At 41.0% G+C, this 19179-nt stretch overlaps 1 protein-coding gene across 5 annotated transcripts; it reads right to left on the reverse strand.

Annotated features, from left to right (window-relative positions):
- Positions 1 to 987: 987 nt before the first annotated feature.
- rab6a (RAB6A, member RAS oncogene family) lies at positions 988 to 18286 on the reverse strand. Of its 5 annotated transcripts, XR_010796084.1 has the most exons (9): positions 17919 to 18286; positions 11641 to 11699; positions 11472 to 11525; positions 8559 to 8664; positions 7165 to 7276; positions 6484 to 6577; positions 3657 to 3723; positions 2963 to 3278; positions 988 to 2817 (listed from the first exon to the last, which is right to left on the reverse strand). XR_010796084.1 is itself a non-coding variant. In XM_066650801.1 (8 exons), the coding sequence occupies exons 1-8, from the start codon at positions 17986 to 17988 to the stop codon at positions 3214 to 3216; spliced, it is 627 nt and encodes a 208-aa protein (XP_066506898.1). In that variant the 5' UTR covers positions 17989 to 18286; the 3' UTR covers positions 988 to 3213. The 5 variants fall into 5 exon arrangements, 4 of the variants coding, with proteins under 4 accessions (XP_066506898.1, XP_066506896.1, XP_066506897.1 ...); XM_066650801.1 differs by lacking the exons at positions 6484 to 6577; positions 8559 to 8664 and adding exons at positions 5873 to 5966; positions 8262 to 8367 and having other exon boundaries at positions 988 to 3278; XM_066650799.1 differs by lacking the exon at positions 8559 to 8664 and adding an exon at positions 8262 to 8367 and having other exon boundaries at positions 988 to 3278.
- Positions 18287 to 19179: the final 893 nt, after the last annotated feature.

The raw sequence follows: 19179 nt of genomic DNA on the forward strand, positions 1-19179 counted from the left end.
CAGACTCAGCCTCAAGAGGGCAGCAACCATTACACACTGCAGCTGTGCAAAATAAAGCAGCTTATGAACATTTGGGCTTCTTCTTGGTCATTTAATACGCTGTATGTTCAGCCAAATGTGGAACCTGCCGTGTCCGGAGCGATGGAGCTCCTTCCAATAACTTACCAATGCTCTTATGGCTGCTAACAACGTTCCAACAAGTTTGGGGGATGTCCAACATCTGGTCACGTTGTGTAGCTCAGCTGATTCATAATAAGAGAGTGACACACTATTGTCCTCCACCAAACCTGCATTAAAACCACATCCAAAGAACTAGTTAAAGAATCAACAGGATTGTTTCCATGTCAGGATTTGACCTTAAAGTTCCCAATGAAAAGTGCATTAAATATTGATGTTCACGAGTGTTACATAAGGGTCTTATTCATTATTCACTCCTCAGCTCCCCTCCACAGCTCCTCTGAGATCATGAGTCTGTATTTGAGGTTCTAATTTTCCCTGAAACAAGTCTCAGAGCAAAGGCTCGAGGAGCCAGTCTGGAGAGTGAAGTCCAGTCGATCGCAACACACGGCAAGACTGAGTAGGGGTCAATTAAATATTTATGCCTTTTACATTTCAGCCAATTTGCGGTGCAAAGGACAGAGTGGGAGCTAGATCTCGAGAGTAAATACTGACTCACAGGAACAGTGTAGGTGAGACCAATCCCACACAGCAGGCGTTGGAAATATGAATTGTGCTGCATTAATATCTGACACACCGTGTACCTCAGGTCTGTAGGCAATAAACATCATTAGTGAAGTCAGCTATGCTCCCACTGTGGACACAATGTGTTCAATCGCACACACGAACACAGCTTGTAAATTAATAATGGGGCACACCTGGGCAGCTACATGAGACGATCAATGCCAAGTGTCTGCAAGAGGGGTGTAAAGGACAGGGTTCGTCTGCAATGCGATGGGGGTAGAGTGTGTGATCTGTGTGATTAAGCCAACAAAAGAAGACATTTTCGTAGTTACTAAATAAAGGTCTTTATTAGGGATGTCAATAAGACACTGATGCAGTCTAGCAGTGCAAATTATGAGCGTTTGTACACAGCATCACAGCAGCACACAGCGGTGACTTAACCGTTCAGGAGAAATAATGAAAAAGAAAGAAGGAATACCTCAACGAAACTGTGAGGGAAAAGTACAAAACACCACACAAATTGCACTGTATCTTGAGCTTCTTTTTAAAATCTGTCCAGGGGAGTGTCTAGGGCAAGAGTAGAGGTTCTACAAAAGTATGAAGTGGGATTTATGAACACAAAAAGAAAACCTGTCGAGTAGAAACAAATTAAAGAGAACAAGGCTGATTCAATAAGCCAACAAATGAGGGAAAAAAATAATAACGCTAAAGTGTCAACATTAGGTTAAATCAAATTTTAAAAATGCTAAGAAAAAGCCAGTGAAAGCCCTGTAAAACTCTTAAAGGCATGGCTGCGTATTGATATAATCAGGCGATGTGTTGTCTATACTTCCCTTAATATACAAAAAAATATATATATAACTACTGCAGTAATAACTGCTTTTCTTCTAGTGCTACTGGATTTTTCGCACTTTTGAACAGGAGAGAAATCACGGCAGCTGAGGGGAAGGAGAAAAAGCCAAACTTGAGGTTGTTTTTATGCTCAAAAAAAAACCTGTGTCTGTAATAACTTATCTTCCATCACCAGAAAAACCCTCTGCATAGCCAACGGGAACAAAACCAAGACGCGGATCGTTCTCAACGCTCCGTAAACATTTATGACATGCCTTTAGTTTGTATTCCCAATGATACCCTGTAATACACACGTATGAACAGCTTGTGAGGCATGTGGAGTGATTCTAACAGAGTTGGGCGATATGGCAATATAACATTGCAATGCTTAGAAAAATATATATAATATTGCAACACAATTTTACAATGCACGAAATGGGTATCATGATGATATTAGTTTTCTGAGGAGTGAGGAATTTGAAAAAAGGAGAATCAGAAGTGCCCTACTTAGAAATGACATCAAACTGAATATAACTACACTGTAAAAACTGCTGTAAATTTACAGTGAGTCTGCTGCCAGTATTTACAGTAAATTATTGTATTATTCAATTACAGTAATATGCTGTAAATGTGAAATACAGTAGTGTTCCTGTAAAAATACGGTAAGTGCCTGGGAACTCTGCTGCCAGTATTTTACTGTAAATCACAGTATTTACAGTAAATTATTGTATTATTCAATTACAGTAATATGCTGTAAATTTGAAATACAGTAGTGTTCCTGTAAAAATACAGTAAGTGCCTGGGAACTCTGCTGCCAGAATTTTACTGTAAATCACAGTATTTACAGTAAATTATTGTATTATTCAATCACAGTAATATGCTGTAAATTTGAAATACAGTAGTGTTCCTGTAAAAATACGGTAAATGGCTGGAAACTCTGCTGCCAGTATTTTACTGTAAAATTTACAAGATATTTTTTACAGTGTATTTTTATTCCACATATGGTGCCGTGCTGAATCTAATTAACAGCCTTAAAATGACAATATCCACAATGCACTTAGGAAAGCGTATTGTGAGCCACCACTTGACAATGAATCCAAATTAAAAAAACATCGTCATATTGCCCACCCTTTCCTTCCATTACCTCATGCGGACATTCTTCAAACCACAACGTACATATTCACCAATTTCATTAGTATTTCATCATCATACATTTATTTTAACTTGTTCAAAGCTCAGACAGGACAGACACGTAGATCTCCCAACTGCACTGGGTGGCGTGGGCCCCTGTGACTGGCGTAACTCCTTATCCAACCGAAGATATTCAAGGTACAGTGCCAAAATAGAATGTTGTTTAGAATACAGAAAAAAAGGGAAATAAAACAAAAAAACAAACAAACTAAATATATATATATATATATTATATAACGGAACCAAAAATAAGCGACACCTTTCACATCCACGTTGTGCTTGGTAAGCTTAAGGTCATCTCAGTGAGTCAGCAGAAAGCGTGGCGCTGAGGAGATGATGGACAAGTTGTAGTGTTCTTCGGGGTCCAGGCTTGAAGAGAATGGGGGTGGGAGGGGGGTGGGGGTGGGACACGGATAACTGCAGCTGGGAGTGGGAAGAGTGAGAGAGAGAGGGAGAGATAGTAAGAGAAAGAGGAGTGTGAGACAGAAGATGACTGGGAGAGACGAGGCTTTAGCAGGAACAGCCGCCTTCGCTGACCGGCTGTTCTGGAGGCTTCTCCAGCTTTATGTCGATCACTGAGGGGCAGTGGTTAAGCAAAACACAAGCAGCACCGTATAGCTGTATATATCACACTATAATAAACTGAAATTTTTATCCTGCTCTGACATCACACACATTTCCTCTGACTCCTTTCACCTGCAGCGCTTTGTCTCTTTTTAACACTATTTTAAAAACATGGTTATTGTTCTTTAGTTGAATTCCTCCTGAATGCTGTAAACAGTCTCTGAATTTACAGGTCATTCAAATTCTGTGTGTGATCTACTCGGCCAAACACAGGGGGATTCACATTCTGAAATGCGAACACCCACAGGAGAAAGTCTAAGCGTGGAGTGTGTACTGTAATTTTGTAAGGAAATGCATGCAAAGCATATGCAGGCCGCACTGAAGGATACTGTCTTCTCGACTCTTGTCCTGTGTGCTCTCCATGCCGGGCAGGGCGGCTGCCACGCGCCGGAAAAGCTGTGGAGGGGGAATTCACAAGGCAGCATTGTTAAGATCATTAAATAAAAACAGTCAATCATGTGACAAAAGAAGTAAAGCTTAAAGGTGGCATGTGTACATAGTGTGATACAATGCTTGTCCAGTCAGCAACTATCTTCATTCAGGGTCTTTTAAAGGGGCCATATCATGAAAAACTAAATACTGAAATGTCCTTATGAAAACATAAGCCGTTTCCACACTTCAAACAGACCATATTTGGAAACTAGGCTACGATAATAAACAACCATTCATTCCAGCTACAAAGGTTAAGCTCCACCCACTTATTTTAACGTGAAGTGTGGTTACTGCTGAGAGTCAGATGCCTCTTTTCCACTCCAGGGCCAAACGGTTCAGAGCAAAGGAAGGAACTGTACCAGTGACCTTACCACAGTGACATGGGTGAGCATGGAATATGTACAAACTATTTAGAAACGCCTGGTTTCTTTCGCATGGTTAGCTTACATCAACAGGATAGCACCCAGGTTGGTTTAATTGGTTTCACATTTACGATACTCCATCAATGTCATAGTTTTCCTGGGCATGTCCTGATCAGCACAGCAAATAAAAACAGAAACCATAGCAGAGTACACAAGTGTTTTTGGAGTCTACCAGAAATAAACAATGATTAAATGTGGCGCTGTTCAGCCTCCCTAAGAATCCAGACATTCCATATATTCAAATACCACACACTGTAAAAAATTGCTGTAAATTTACAGCGAGTCTGCTACAGTATTTTATTGTAAATCGCAGTATTTACAGTAAATTATTGTATTATTCAATTACAGTAATATGCTGTAAATTTGAAACACATTAGTGTTCCTGTAAAAATACGGTAAATGGCTGGGAACTCTGCTGCCAGTATTTTACTGTAAATCACAGTATTTACAGTAAATTATTGTATTATTCAATTACAGTAATATGCTGTAAATTTGAAATACAGTAGTGTTCCTGTAAAAATACGGTAAATGGCTGGGAACTCTGCTGCCAGTATTTTACGGTAAAATTTACAAGACATTTTTTACAGTGCAGGGAATGAATAAAAGCACTTTTAACAACACTTCCTGCAAAGATCAGCAGTTGTGGTGGTCACTGTGCTTAGGTGTTTGAATATGGCCCCTTTGATTGCAGTCTAAAATTACAGCCTTGAAATGCACATAAAATTTTTCAAATGGTCCTTTAAACCTACAGAAGCACCAGACGGTGATGTTACAGCTCTCCACAAAGCATCGCCTTGTGCAATTAATCAGAAATGATTGACAGCTGGAAGGCAGTACTCCTTGTGTTGCTTCCTCAAAGCCAGAGAACAGGATGAATCAGCAGATTGACAGCACTGAGAAACGGCTTGATTTGAGCAAGACGTCTGTTCTGCCTCAGCCCTCTTTTCTGTTTCTCTCCAACAATGAGCTGAATTCAGAGCCTCCAGCCCAGTGGCCCTTTCTCTTCACGGCGGAGACAATGGCCGCTCAGAGCCGAAGCTGAATACCCAGCTTTCATCCAACAAAAGCTAAACTTGTCAGAATGACGAAAGATCGAGAGCGGGGGCTTTTCCTGTTTCTTTGACTGTACTCTGTGATAGGACTGTTATTTTTTCCAGACAATACAGTGCACCTCTTGATAAAACAAGCCGAACGATGGTTCATAACCAGGCTTTGAGAACATCCAGACTTCTGAATTAGTCTTTATCTGCTCTGATTTTGTGAACACAGGTCGTTAAATAAAGACAAGTGTGAAAAGCATCAGGGTCAATGACATGGCATGTGTTTTTGTTGTGTCCACGTCCACTGTTTTTTCTGTATTTCACCCATCCTTTATGTGGAGGACTGAATACACTGGATAGATAAAAGAATGCACATAAGTGATCATTTTGAAAGCCTTATTTGTCATTGACCCATCATCAGGAGGACAGTGAGAATCAAAAGCTTATGAATTTTTAAACATAAACATACAGCCGACTCCTGACAAATCAGAAAATGATATTAAAATAGAATGAAGAGATAGCCATCACTCACTAGAGATTTCCCTTTAAAATCAAGAGGACAGAGGTGTACAAAAGTGCATACGAGCAAGCGTGAGGGCAGCAGACGACAACAAAGCATCAAACCCACACACACACTCACGTGCTGTCTACCTGTTTCACATTGTATCCTGTCTTTGCGCTCGTTTCGATAAATAGAACATTCATTTCTTTAGCTCTCTGTTCTCCCTCTTCAGTTGTTATCTGTCTGTGATATGAGATAGGTGTGTGCCCATTCACACACACACACATTCCATACGAAGCACATTCACACATTGCCAGTACACACACACACACACACACACACAAAAGCAAGAGAAAAAAAACAAAAGTAAATTAACTGAAGTGAAATTGTTTTCCGCACCTCCCCTCACTGCTGTCGCTGCTCCTGCTCGACTATTGTACACTCACGATGATGTATACCACCAAATGTTTGTCCGTTTATTAGGTATATCTATGTTCGAAGGCTTGCCCAGGTGTGTGTCCCTTTTAAATTTGGAACAACTGAACTCTAACTATAATTTCCAATTATTCAAACAAAATATGAAGGTCATGATGGTCATACCCTACATGGTAAACGTACCTAATGAACTGCTGTGAAAGTTCTGGTGTTTAAACATATCTGGACATGAGCTGTTTTAGTTTTTCTTTGCCCTGAGCTGAGGTTCACAGCTGGAGCAACAGCAGCAGCAGGTGAGGAAGCAGCGGTTCAGACTCAAACTCACCTGCTTCACATTGTAGCCTGCTTTAGCACTAGTCTCAATAAACATTACATTCAGCTCTTTGGCTTTCCTCTCTCCCTCTTCAATAGATACTTGCCTGTGGTAAATGAAAAGGTTACAGACGCAGGGGGAGGGGAGCACAGAGACGTTTCAGAGACAGCAAACAAACATTGGTGTTTTAGTGTCAAAGATTGCAAATTAAAAATGAAATCCTGGTTGGTTAATACTTTCATCTAGGCCTGCTCCAGTTAAACAATCCTCTTATTCAGATAACTGCAAAAAAACCTCGTAACAAAGACCGTTACTGCACAGTCATCATGTCTGCCGGCAGCATCAAGGGTGTTCAACCAGCTCAGCTCAAGTACCACATATTTACAGCCATTTGTTTTAGTTAAAGGTACAAATAATATAGTTATAATACACACTATCACCCACCAAGATTCAGTTATCTCCAAATGTGGGCAATCTAGTGTGATGCTATAGTTACACTGAGGTAAGTAAACCACTATTTGTGCTCACTGAAGACTCGTATTTCAGTAACTCAATGACAAAGCGTAATTTCATCACATTTCATTTCCTCAGAATAAGCTTCATAAGGAACACTACCAATCTTTTTGACGCTAACAGGAAGTGACACAACGGTCCTGGGCGAGACGTTTGAGTCAAAGTCCTATTAGCACCCACCTTTTGTCCGCAAGGTCTGTTTTATTCCCAACCAGCATGATGATGACATCACTTCCTCTCTCTGTTCTGACATCATCGATCCATTTTGTGGTCTGCTGGAAGGAGTTGACATCTAACGAGGGTGGAAACAACAGGATATGTTCATTCAATCTTATCTCCCAAATATAAGGGAAATGTAAACAGACAGGATGATACCGACGAAAGAAGAGGAAAATAAAGAGGTGAACACGCCAAGCACAAACAAAGGGAAACGGAAAAGGACAATGAGGTTCTCTTGGCTCACGTGTCTATAACCAGCAGTGCCGAGGAGTGATCAAAATGACATATAACGTGTGCTAGTGATTACGGGAGTACTTCTTTCTTAGAACTTCAATCGAAACTGCGCTATATGACAGGAATACTGAAGATACAGAGAGGGATAACCGACCACGCTCCCTGACCTCAAGGCAGGGCACTGATTATGAACTTATTTTCTAACCGAAGATTTTCCTTCATTCATTCCCAAATCCGATCAGTGTGAATAAACAGTGCACAATCATCAATAACCTCCTCCAAAAGTTGCTTAGTGCAGTTTCTGTAGTGCTGATCCCACAGTAGCAAAGAGAGGCTCTATTCTCCCTATTACTACGTGAAGTATTACATAGTGTTCCTTTAAATGTTGGGTTTCAAAAGGAGCACTTTTTAAAGCTTAGTCAGTAAAAATACCAGGATCAGCATCAGTAAATATAAATATAAAGTACTTTCATATAACGTAATCCAAATCAGTGACATTATCTGTTGTCTGTGTACACTTTAAGTTCAATTCCATACAATCTGCAGCATTAATGATATAAATGGCTGCAAAAGTCACTAAAAAACATCTGAAAAATGAAACAAAAGAAAATGAGTGCCCAACAGAGAAAGACATAAAAATGCAAAAAACAAACAAACAAAAAAAAAAACAACCAGAACAAAAAAGTCTGCTGCAGGCGGAAGAAAAGGAAGAAGAGAGTCGAAAGGTGCAGGTGAAGACGCAGAAAGTCGGAAGAGAGAGAGAACAGTCTGGTTTTAAAGGACGGTTTAATCCGGCGAGCTCTTCTTCTTTCGTCTGCACTCACTTGTGATGTCATAGACTACGACGGCCACAGTGGAGTCGCGGATGTAACTGGGGATCAGACTGCGAAAGCGCTCCTGACCGGCCGTGTCCCACAGCTGCAGCCGCACCTAGCCGAGAGACCGAGCCCCAGAGAAACAACAGAGAGGGAGAGAGACAGAGAGAGAGAGAGAGAGACGGAGGAGAGGAAGCCGTAAGAAAGGTGGGAACCGGACGGTCGGACGGCGGGGTTAGGAGGAGGGAGGGTTTCGGGGGGAGAAGAGGGGGGGGGTTCAGGCGAGCAGGCCTGAGCTGTACGTACTTGTGATGTCGTATACTACCACAGCGGCGGCAGAGTCACGGATGTAGCTGGGAATGAGGCTACGGAAACGCTCCTGACCCGCCGTGTCCCAGAGCTGCAACCTGATCTGTGTGGGATGGGACACATTTTAAAGGAAAATAAAAAGAAAAAATAAAGTGGGAAGAAAAGCAAAAAGAAAAAAAAAATCCAACTAAATGCAGAAAATAAAAGAAAGGAGTAACAGTGGCACACAAAATGAATCCATTTCCTAGACAGGGATTAAGCCTGATTCCTTGCAGTGGAGATTCATTCCTACACAATCCAAGACCAGGCTCAGTCCCAGCCAGGGAACAGACGCTGTCTAAAAGTATGTAAACACCTTCCCATCCAATATTTCTTCAGAAAGCATCAATTTAATAAGGGGCTTGTTCTCCTACTGCTGCAGTAACTGCCTCTATTCCAGTGGGAATTTATTGCATCCACAAAACCATTAGTGAGGTCATGTACTGATGGATTATTAGGATCACAAACAGCACTCAGGTTAAGTACTCCAGAGAGTGCAGTTTCAGGGCCATACAGCCAAAAAAAAAACAACAGGCACCGTGACACGTTAGGTGTGTCTACATACTTTTGGACATGTGCGTAAACACACAGAATAAGATAAAGAATGGAGGGGGGGGGGGCTTTTTAAAAGCCAAAAGATATGAAGGGGCTAAAGGAACAAACATTTAATAAATGTGGAGCAGAGACAACACAGATGAGATGGTTGCAGCACTGAGGTGGTGGTCCACAATTAGAAATTGCTGAAGAAGAGTTCATTGGTTAATTCACATAATAATGAACAGAAGGGGATTACGAAGAAAAACGGGGGACTGCTTTGCTCAGGGTGAGAGGGAAAAATCGAGGGAGATAGAGAGTAGAGCAGGTGGAGGCTCAGACAGAAGGGCAGAAATCTTGGCATTGGAGGGACACATGGATGTCCTGTATTTAGAGGCCAGGGGATTTCAGTTGCTGGGTTTGGAGGGTTTCACTCCTGCACTCATGAGTTACAAATGTTCAGATTAGCAGGGGTGTGAAATATATATATACACACAATACACACATTATATACGTCTCTGACAAGAACATTTCTACTGCATCTATTTTGTAACATTAAATGTTTCCTGATCTAACTTTATCTCAAAATAAAATTTGGATGAGAACTAAAATAAACATGAAATACTATTAAAATTGCTAATGATTTAAAGTCGGCATCAATCTGGCCTCATTTTGTCGTCCTTCGAGTCATTTTTCTACTACGATTGAAACGTTTAGATTTTATGAGGCACTCTGCGAGGGGAAACGCACCATTTTATAAAAATGTATCTACTAGGGGTGAGACTTAAACGCGTTAATATCGATTAATTAATTACGGGGAAAATAACGAAATAAAATTTTTTTACGCATTTTAATCGCACTTTGCACCATGGAAAGTTTCTCAGTGCATGAGTTCCAGGCGTACAGATTATAACGCCGCACAATGTGATGAACATGATGGAGATGACGGAAGAGACTACGCTGGTGGATGGGAAATTTAAATACGAGAATAATCCAGATGGAAGTACAAACAAAAATGTTGTTATTGGCACTTTCTGCAGGAAGGAGTTTGTTTATCACAGGAGCACTTCCACCGTTCGTTACCAACTCAACGCAAAACGTGTTGGGGCTAGCGCACAGGTCAGTAACGTTAACAGTACAGTGATCCCTCGTTTTTGCAGGGGATGCGTTTCAAGACCACACTCGAAAAACGACTTTCCGCGAAGTAGAGGAAAGATATATTTTTTATGTATTTAACGAGTATTTGGACTTTTAAAACCCTCCCTGTTACTGTTAACAACCCGCCCTTTGCATTAAACAGTCGTTCTATAATGTTTTTCAGCTGGAACTACATGTGATATCCCACCAGTTTCTTTAACAGAGTAATTCCTAAGCTGTGATTTAACGTCAGTAAATTTCACTCAGATGTGGACATGAACAATACGTGTACTGTACGTAAGAAACACTTGTAAATGATTCATTGTGTCACCTACAGGCCCAGTCTAATACATGAAAATAATAAAAAAATCCTCCTTGAAAAAACCCGCGAAGTAGCGAATCCGCGAAAGATGAACCGTGAAGTAGCGAGGGATCACTGTAACGCAAAGTGTCGCCACTCAACACTCGACCACATGTCGGGGTTCACATTCAGAAACAAAATGTTGAAGTCCACGTCAGACAAACTGACCAATTCACTGGGAGTGGACCGATGGGAAAATAAACAAGATTTTAAGCTTAATGTTCGTTGATTCATTCATTAACCAAACTTCAACCAATATTTCTCACGCTTAATATAGAAATGTGATTAAAATGTGATTAATTTTGATTAATTAATTACAAAGCTTCTAATTAATTCGATTAATTTTTTTAATCAAGTCCCACCCTAGTATTTACATTTACTGCCTCAGAACAGAACTAAACTGAGCTGAGACCACTTTAGCAGTAAAAACTGAATTCTGAAGCTTTCAAACAAAATAAAACATTACGAAACACACCCCTTTTAATCACATGATCATTTCTAATATGAATGCAAAATAAGGGCCACCACATTTCATTAACGGTTCACAAGGGGAAACATAACACAACACACAAGACATAATTATCATATGATCATTCGGCTTTTGGTGACATCTCTCAGAGGACTACACTAGGCCAGGCCCAAACACCATGTAACACCGCTAAGACAAATCACTTTAATATTTCTCTTTATGGTTCTCAAAGTTAAATCCAACAGGTGGCAAATGGATGAATAAAACGTTTCCAGACTCCTGTCCAGCCCTAGATTACACACATTCAGCATTTGTAACATGTAAAGCATTAAAACACAGGCTGAAGAACAAAGAGAAAGGTAACACTTACTGTTCTGTCCTCGAGGTACATTGTTTTTGACAAAAAATCGATTCCTATTGTTGCCTGTAAATTCAAAGTGTGTCATGTCAGACCACGGTGCTTCATTTACACACAAGCTCCTTTCTAAAGCTCTGAAAATATTTAATCACATGACACAGATCAAAAAACGAGCACTCACCTGGTAGGTATTATCAAAGCTGTCGTACATAAATCTGGTGATGAGTGAAGTCTTCCCAACTACGAGAGACAGACAAGAACACGGTCAGGTAAATAACGCACCTGGAAAACTCCTTTTTTGAAATATAAGAACGAATGTTAAAATATTTATGTTTAAAAATACATACAGCACACACTTTGATATATCTGTGTGTGTGTGTGTTTCTGCTGAATTGTATAATCAGTAAACACAGTGTTAAATAACAATGGTTATATATACACTTTTCCCATCAAACAAGTCTGGGACAGGTGTGAAACCCTCAGTCTGGAGAGTGAGTCAACAACACACCCAGCCTCCTCTAAACTCACTTCGTCCTGTTGCTCAACGTATCTTGGCTAGACGTCTGGAATACGAGGCTTTCACTCCACACTGGTATGTGACACTAAACAACAACCAGTAGAATGAAGACACTAGGATGCAGGGGTCTGTCAGATGCCCATATATTTTTCGTCATGTTTTTGATTATTTAAATAAAACCTTTGTATTTTAAAGGGCTTTATATACGACCAACACAGATGGGTTTGGATCAGATCAATAAAGGTTTATCATCCCTTTATCAAAAATAAAAAATAAGACCCATAAACTAATCAGAAAAAAAGGTCCCTTAAGGTCCAGTGAATGAGACTCTTTCAAATTTTTATTCTGTTGATTGTTCAATACTGCATTTAAATATTTAGGCCCTTAAAGGGATACTAAGGGATCAGACTGAGGATTGACCAGCTTACCGTCCACTTACTCTCACTGACAGAGACTGCTGTTACAAATGATTTGATTATCTAACACATACAGAGGTTTAATAAATGCCTTTGTGAACTGTGCTGTATCAACGACACTAAAACCGACACACTTCACGTCTACATGGAACAGACATATGATCGGCTGAGATCATATTATTGTATAGTTATGTACATATCTGCTAATGCCAGCACATAAACATTGAATCATTGGACGCAAGGCAGGAACACACCCTGGAGGGGGCACCAGTCCTTCACAGGGTAATACACACTCTCACATTCACTTTTGAGTCAAGAATCCACCCAGTAACGTGTGTTTTTGGACAGTGAGAGGAAGCCGGAGCACCCAGAGGAAACCCACGCAGACACAGGGAGAACACACCACACTCCTCACAGACAGTCACCTGGAGGAAACCCACGCAGACACGGAGAACACACCACACTCCTCACAGACAGTCACCCGGAGGAAACCCACGCAGACACAGGGAGAACACACCACACTCCTCACAGACAGTCACCTGGAGGAAACCCACGCAGACACAGGGAGAACACACCACACTCCTCACAGACAGTCACCCGGAGGAAACCCACGCAGACACAGGGAGAACACACCACACTCCTCACAGACAGTCACCCGGAGGAAACCCACGCAGACACAGGGAGAACACACCACACTCCTCACAGACAGTCACCCGGAGGAAACCCACGCAGACACAGGGAGAACACACCACACTCCTCACAGACAGTCACCCGGAGGAAACCCACACAGACACAGGGAGAACACACCACACTCCTCACAGACAGTCACCCGGAGGAAACCCACGCAGACACAGGGAGAACACACCACACTCCTCACAGACAGTCACCCGGAGGAAACCCACGCAGACACAGGGAGAACACACCACACTCCTCACAGACAGTCACCTGGAGGAAACCCACGCAGACACAGGGAGAACACACCACACTCCTCACAGACAGTCACCCGGAGGAAACCCACTCAGACACAGGGAGAACACACCACAGTCCTCACAGACAGTCTCCCGGAGGAAACCCACTCAGACACAGGGAGAACACACCACACTCCTCACAGACAGTCTCCCGGAGGAAACCCACGCAGACACAGGGAGAACACACCACACTCCTCACAGACAGTCACCCGGAGCGGGACTTGAAGCCACAACATTCAGTGTTCCCAGTGTGACTGCGACACTACCTGCTGCAGCACTGTGTCGTGCCCAATCTCAAGATTGCCTTTGTTATTTTTTACATTAACCTCTCACGTTTGGACTTCCAGTAGTGTTTGGTTATATCTGATTCAGATTCATGGACAAATTGATAAATCACAGAAGCTGGGGGACGACCAGATGCATTGTCTCTTTTAAAAAGATCCACTTGAGGTCACTGAATACTTCAAAAAGCCGCAGCACAAACGCTCTACTGCTCCTCCACCTTCTCATTCAGCTCTTTCCACTCATTTTAGAGGCTCATTAGGCAAGACGTTTCCCCCCCATTTACCTCTTTACCTCCCTGAACACAAAAGGAAAGGGGTGCTTCAATTATGCATTCCTGTTAATGAAAGAGATCAGCGCTCACAAACGACGTGTAATGTCTAATTAAGGGCTCTTTGAGCAAATATGATAATGACTTCAGCCCACTGAAAGAGGCTTAGCTCCTGAGAAAAGTGGCCTAAATTAGGTTTAGACACTTGTAACCATTTGTGAGAAGTAATCCACTGCTTGGAAATGGACAATGGTTATTACTTTGCTGAAATGACTTGCACAAAGCCTCAAAAAATCGTCTGATGAGTCTCACCTGCACACCATAATCACACTTGAATTTATAGCTCTTTATTAATACCCAGGTCAATATCTGCAAATAAGGCTTAGGAACACATCAGTTAATCATTTGGTAAGGAACAGGTTGCTGTAATTTATAAGAAATACACTTTAGCCGTGTCAATACTGCTCGCTATCTTAAAATGCATGTGACTCCAGTGAGAGTAAATCATTACATACAAAGGATATGGACGTCTATAAAAAGAAGAGTGGGCGAGTTTTCAATAAAAAAAGAAAGAAAAGGATTTAAGGCATAGCTGGTTTTTGCTCGTATCCAACATTTGACCTGCTAAGCAGCAGTTAGAACCTTAAAGTATAGGTATCAAGGGAGGACTGGAACTGTAATTATATCCCAGTAAGTCTCTAAAGGACATAGAGATTTAAAAAAAGCATTTTTCAAGGAAGTGAAAAAGTGAAAATCAGCTCAAGTCGCGTCACAGATTCAGCAAGGGATTTGCCAAGTTTAAGAAGCCCCATAATCTGGAGACGGAGGGCAAAGATATGAGCCAGCACTTGCGCTAATTATACACTGGGATCATTCCAGGCATTCTTCTAGGAGAACCTGCAGCAGCTGCGGGATGAGAGCTCACTTCCTTATGGTCTCTGCAGTCCCTCCCAGGTCCCAGACTCCTCATAGTAAAGGTAAAGTTGATGGGTCATATTTAGGACAAATATTGATTCAAGCCTGACCAGGGTAAAAAGTAAAGAATTGGATATTGCCACTCTCTGAAAAGTGTTTGTTTCCTGATAAGCTTGTTAAAGATTTAGTCAGCTAGTCTACAAATGCTGTATCAGGGTGGGACTACGAGATATTGTGAGGCTGGAAAAAAGCAATAGACCAAACAATACTGCACCTGTTAAATGTTAGATGTCACCAAAGACCAGGTTTACAGGCTTGAAATAGGGTTAATAACCAATTTCAGATTAACATCTCAGCAAGACAGAGCCTCTTTTTCTTGGTGTGTACACCCCCATGGTTTCCAGCTTTTTCATACATTATAATACATCAGATATCACCACTGGCCCACAGTTACCACACTGGTACATCCAGTGGTCATGCTGTCCACACTCATAAGAGATTACTTCTTTGCATCCCGACAATATTAAAGGCTAAGCACCACTTAATGGACCTCCATGAATATTTGACATTATTGTAGTTACTGACAGATATAAGTATGAATTAAAATGAAAATAGCTGCTTAATTTGCTTTAAAACTGACAATTTTATTAAATTGACGGAAAAACCCGAGCTCGCTACAGAAATTCTCGAACGCAACCGTGACGTCACTGGTGGACAACAGCTGAACAACGCCGCGGTAAAACATCGTTATGACTGACTGTTATGACAGTATCTAGCTAAATAACCAACATTATTCATGACAATAGCCTAGCAATAAGCTAAACTCAAATGTAGAGGTACCGTTATTCTTGTAAATGTGATCGAAGTCGAACTCGAATTCATCCGACACTATAAACCTCCGTAATGCAGCTACGTAGCCGAGTATAATCTGAGACACCGAGTTTAGCGAGTCAAGCTAACGTTAACTAACACCAACTAAAACAGGCGAAGTGAGTGTCCTTACCCTGTTTACCTCCATGTTACAGAGGCTCTTGAACTCCTTTCGTTGGTGTCCTTACATGCCCATATTGTTGGAAAAGCACCAGTGAAATGAGCTACAGATAACGGAGTGAGCGGATGGTCCTTTCCAAAGTGCCCCTTTAAAGTGGACAAATTTAGTCCATTTTCTGGATATTTTGGGATCTTTGGGCCATTTGTGCACAGATGTCCCACTGTACATTGAATGATTGCAGCCAAAAACAACACACCTTTTCGTCATTTTGCATTAAATTAAGTGCAGTTTCTAGAGTTGTTGTCCACCGTCTACGTCACAGGCAAGACGCCTATTAGAGTTTCCCAACACCGTTGGGGGGGGGGCAACAGTCTTTTAAACCTTATTCCTTGAATTAGTGAGAAATAACATGTTTTCTGACGATCAATAAACACAAGTTAGGAACTCAAATTCCACTGTATTTATTTGTTTGACACTTTCATATCGCTGCTGCTTAGCCTTTAATAGATGCTAAATACTTTTACAGGAATAACACTGTATACATTTGGAGCTCACTCCTTCATAATAAGCAAGTAGGACGGGCATTCACTGTGGAACAAATCACCCATGTGAAAAAAAGAGAGCGCTCTTGAGAGATTGCAGAGCATGACTCAAGCTCTTTCTGCTTGCCAGTCAATGCCACCTTTTGTGTTGGTTTCCTACAAGCCAAGACAGCATTCAATTGCTCCCACTGTACCTGTGGAGGATGTAATAACCTTGTCACAAACTTGTAACACAACCTAATAACGTGAGCAAACCCAAACAACTAACGGTTCTAGAAAGACATGGGTGGTTGTCACAAGCCATCTACACCTTCATCCCCTTATTGAAACGTAGCTGAGATTAACTGAGAGTGAGCACTGCCAACTGTGGAAACAAAAACGCTCTCAGTCGTTTAATACTGTGGACAAACCTAGATCTAAAAATAGCATTTCAGCCAAGAATCTCAGTTCTTTCACCACTACCTGATACGTTTTATACACATTTGAGCTTGCGCTTTACTGCAAAAGAAATGGAACTGTATCCATCTGCTTCCTGGACCATCATTAAATCAGCTGATAAATTATCCTCAGTTGCTCTTGATCCAGATGTCTCACTGCAGAAAACAAACACTCATTTGGTGATGCATCTGAAATAGAGACAACTGTTCGATACATTGACATTGCTTGTGTTAACTGATTCTTTTCCATCGACTCCCATGACACACACGAAGACATGAAGTGTACATTTAAAGGAGAAACATATCGGTCAGATCCAGTGCTTGAGGTGTCAATAAAATAATCCTGTTTCCATGTTTTGACATGAAACAGTTCCATTATGGCTTACCTTACATTAGTCGTGTCTTATATATTTTACGTCAGTGGATCAGAAGAGGACTCATTTACATAAATGACTCTTAAAGGCACAGTAACAAAAACAACATTTTTACAATAAACCTATGGCTAGAACTGTTTGAAAATGAGAGAATGAAGCTCTGTTTTTTAATAACACACAAACTAAACAAAGTCAAACATGGTTCTCAAGTAAAATTATATAATCGTTTTAAAGGATATCAGTAACCAAAGCCATATTATATGGAAGAACGTATGTAAAAATAATATATTATTGTTACTCTACCTTTAATAGACCAATAAAACACTAACGATAAAGGCTCCCTACGTTCCTTTAAACGTACTGTTATTTTGACCTAATATTTTTACTAACCTATCATTATATAACCATTACGTTTATATATTTCTCGTAATTTGAAATTCATTGGAAAACAGTCGCGTTAAAACGAACTGTGCCTGACGTTGAGGACTTCGTGGAACTAACTATACTATGAACGTCCTAAAAAGACTGTTAATGGAGTTTAAAAATAGTCTTCATATAACAAACCCACGTAAATGTCGTATGTTGAGATTAAGGATATTAAAACAACGCAACGAAAGTATAAAGTTACGCTAATGGCCCTTTAATGTCCGTTAAAATGCTCTGCGCCGTGAGTTAGCACGGAGCTAACAAGAATAAAAATAACGGACCGCTTTCATACACTGTCAGACAATAGAGCCTTAACGTACCGCTCTGTTCTCCGAGAAACACCAACTTGAATTTCCTCAGCGGGTTTCCGAAGTCTCCGGCCGTGGACATGACTGCGGCGGGGCGTGGGCTGGAGCTGTGCGGGGGTCTGGCGCTTCGCTGGCGGCTGGCGGCTCGTCCAGCTCCGGTAACCGAACGCTGAGGGCTCCGGGCGGTAAACTTACAGCGGACTCAGAGCAGTAAGAGGCGGTTTGAGTGAATTAATAACTGTGTATTTTTATCAGTACGCCTCAACCTAAAGTTTAAAACCAAAGTATAAGTTTCAGTTTAAGTTTTTAGACTCTCCCCGTCACTCCATCGCTTAGACTGGCGGAGTACGCGTCCAACTAGAGTGATAACAGCGGCGCTGAGTGACAGGCGGCTCTGACCAATCAGAAACTTACATAGCTTAATAGATGGGAAATGGGAAACTAGCGCTATATATATATATATATGTTTGTAATGTTTGTATATATTAAGCCCAGGTTAATTTAATATTAACATAAAAACAAATACCCTGCTGTTGGTTATAGACTTGATTAATAGACTTCATTTTTAAGCATGGTACAAAACGTTGCTTTAAGCATTTATACACACACACACACACACACACACACACAAACGTTAGACTGATTTAACAGAGGAATTAAAGTTTTAAAAAGGAAAAGAAATCTTATTTATTGTCACTGAGCATCCAAAAAGTGTGTTAATGTTGTTTTTAATCTGTTTCAAACAAAATAAAACATTCATTACAAACATTTGCATCATTCTGGGTCTGTTTAATATTTCTCATAAGAGTTTAAGTTTAAACAAGAATTTATTTTTCCTTAAGAAAGGAGAACAATCCTAACCGTTAAGAGAGGGTTAATTCCAAATCCTTCCTTGTTCCCTATATAGTGCACTTCATTTGTCACGAAACGAAGGATTCTCCGCCCATTCATTGAATTCATTTTAGGAGAATGAGTTGTTAAAATCTTAAAGCTCGATGCAAACAGATTTCTGTTGATACTATTGTGCTGTAAATCGTAATCACATGCCGTACGTAGTGCGCTATACAGGGGGTATGGGGTTATTTAGGACCGAGCCTTCTTTCAGCTGAAAAGGCGGGATGATGGTGACACAGGGTTTGGTTGCCGCCGCGATGCGCCACGTCACGACCCGCTTACGTCATCGCCTCTTTAAAAACGCCTGCATCATCAGGGGGTTAAAGTGAGGTTAAAATCCAGAGGGGACTGGAGACTCACACACACACACACACACACA

Source organism: Hoplias malabaricus, chromosome 18 (genome assembly GCF_029633855.1).
Source record: "Hoplias malabaricus isolate fHopMal1 chromosome 18, fHopMal1.hap1, whole genome shotgun sequence".
Lineage (NCBI taxonomy): Eukaryota > Metazoa > Chordata > Actinopteri > Characiformes > Erythrinidae > Hoplias > Hoplias malabaricus.

Excerpts from the sequence above, each read along its gene's own strand:
- rab6a (XM_066650801.1), bottom strand. The coding sequence starts at position 17,988 with ATGTCCACGGCCGGAGACTTCGGAAACCCGCTGAGGAAATTCAAGTTG. Across the intron at positions 7,277-8,261 it reads CGTAGTCTATGACATCACAA|ATGTCAACTCCTTCCAGCAG; the intron begins GTGAGTGCAGAC and ends CACCCTCGTTAG. Across the intron at positions 3,724-5,872 it reads CAGGATACAATGTGAAACAG|CTTTTCCGGCGCGTGGCAGC; the intron begins GTAGACAGCACG and ends CCCCCTCCACAG.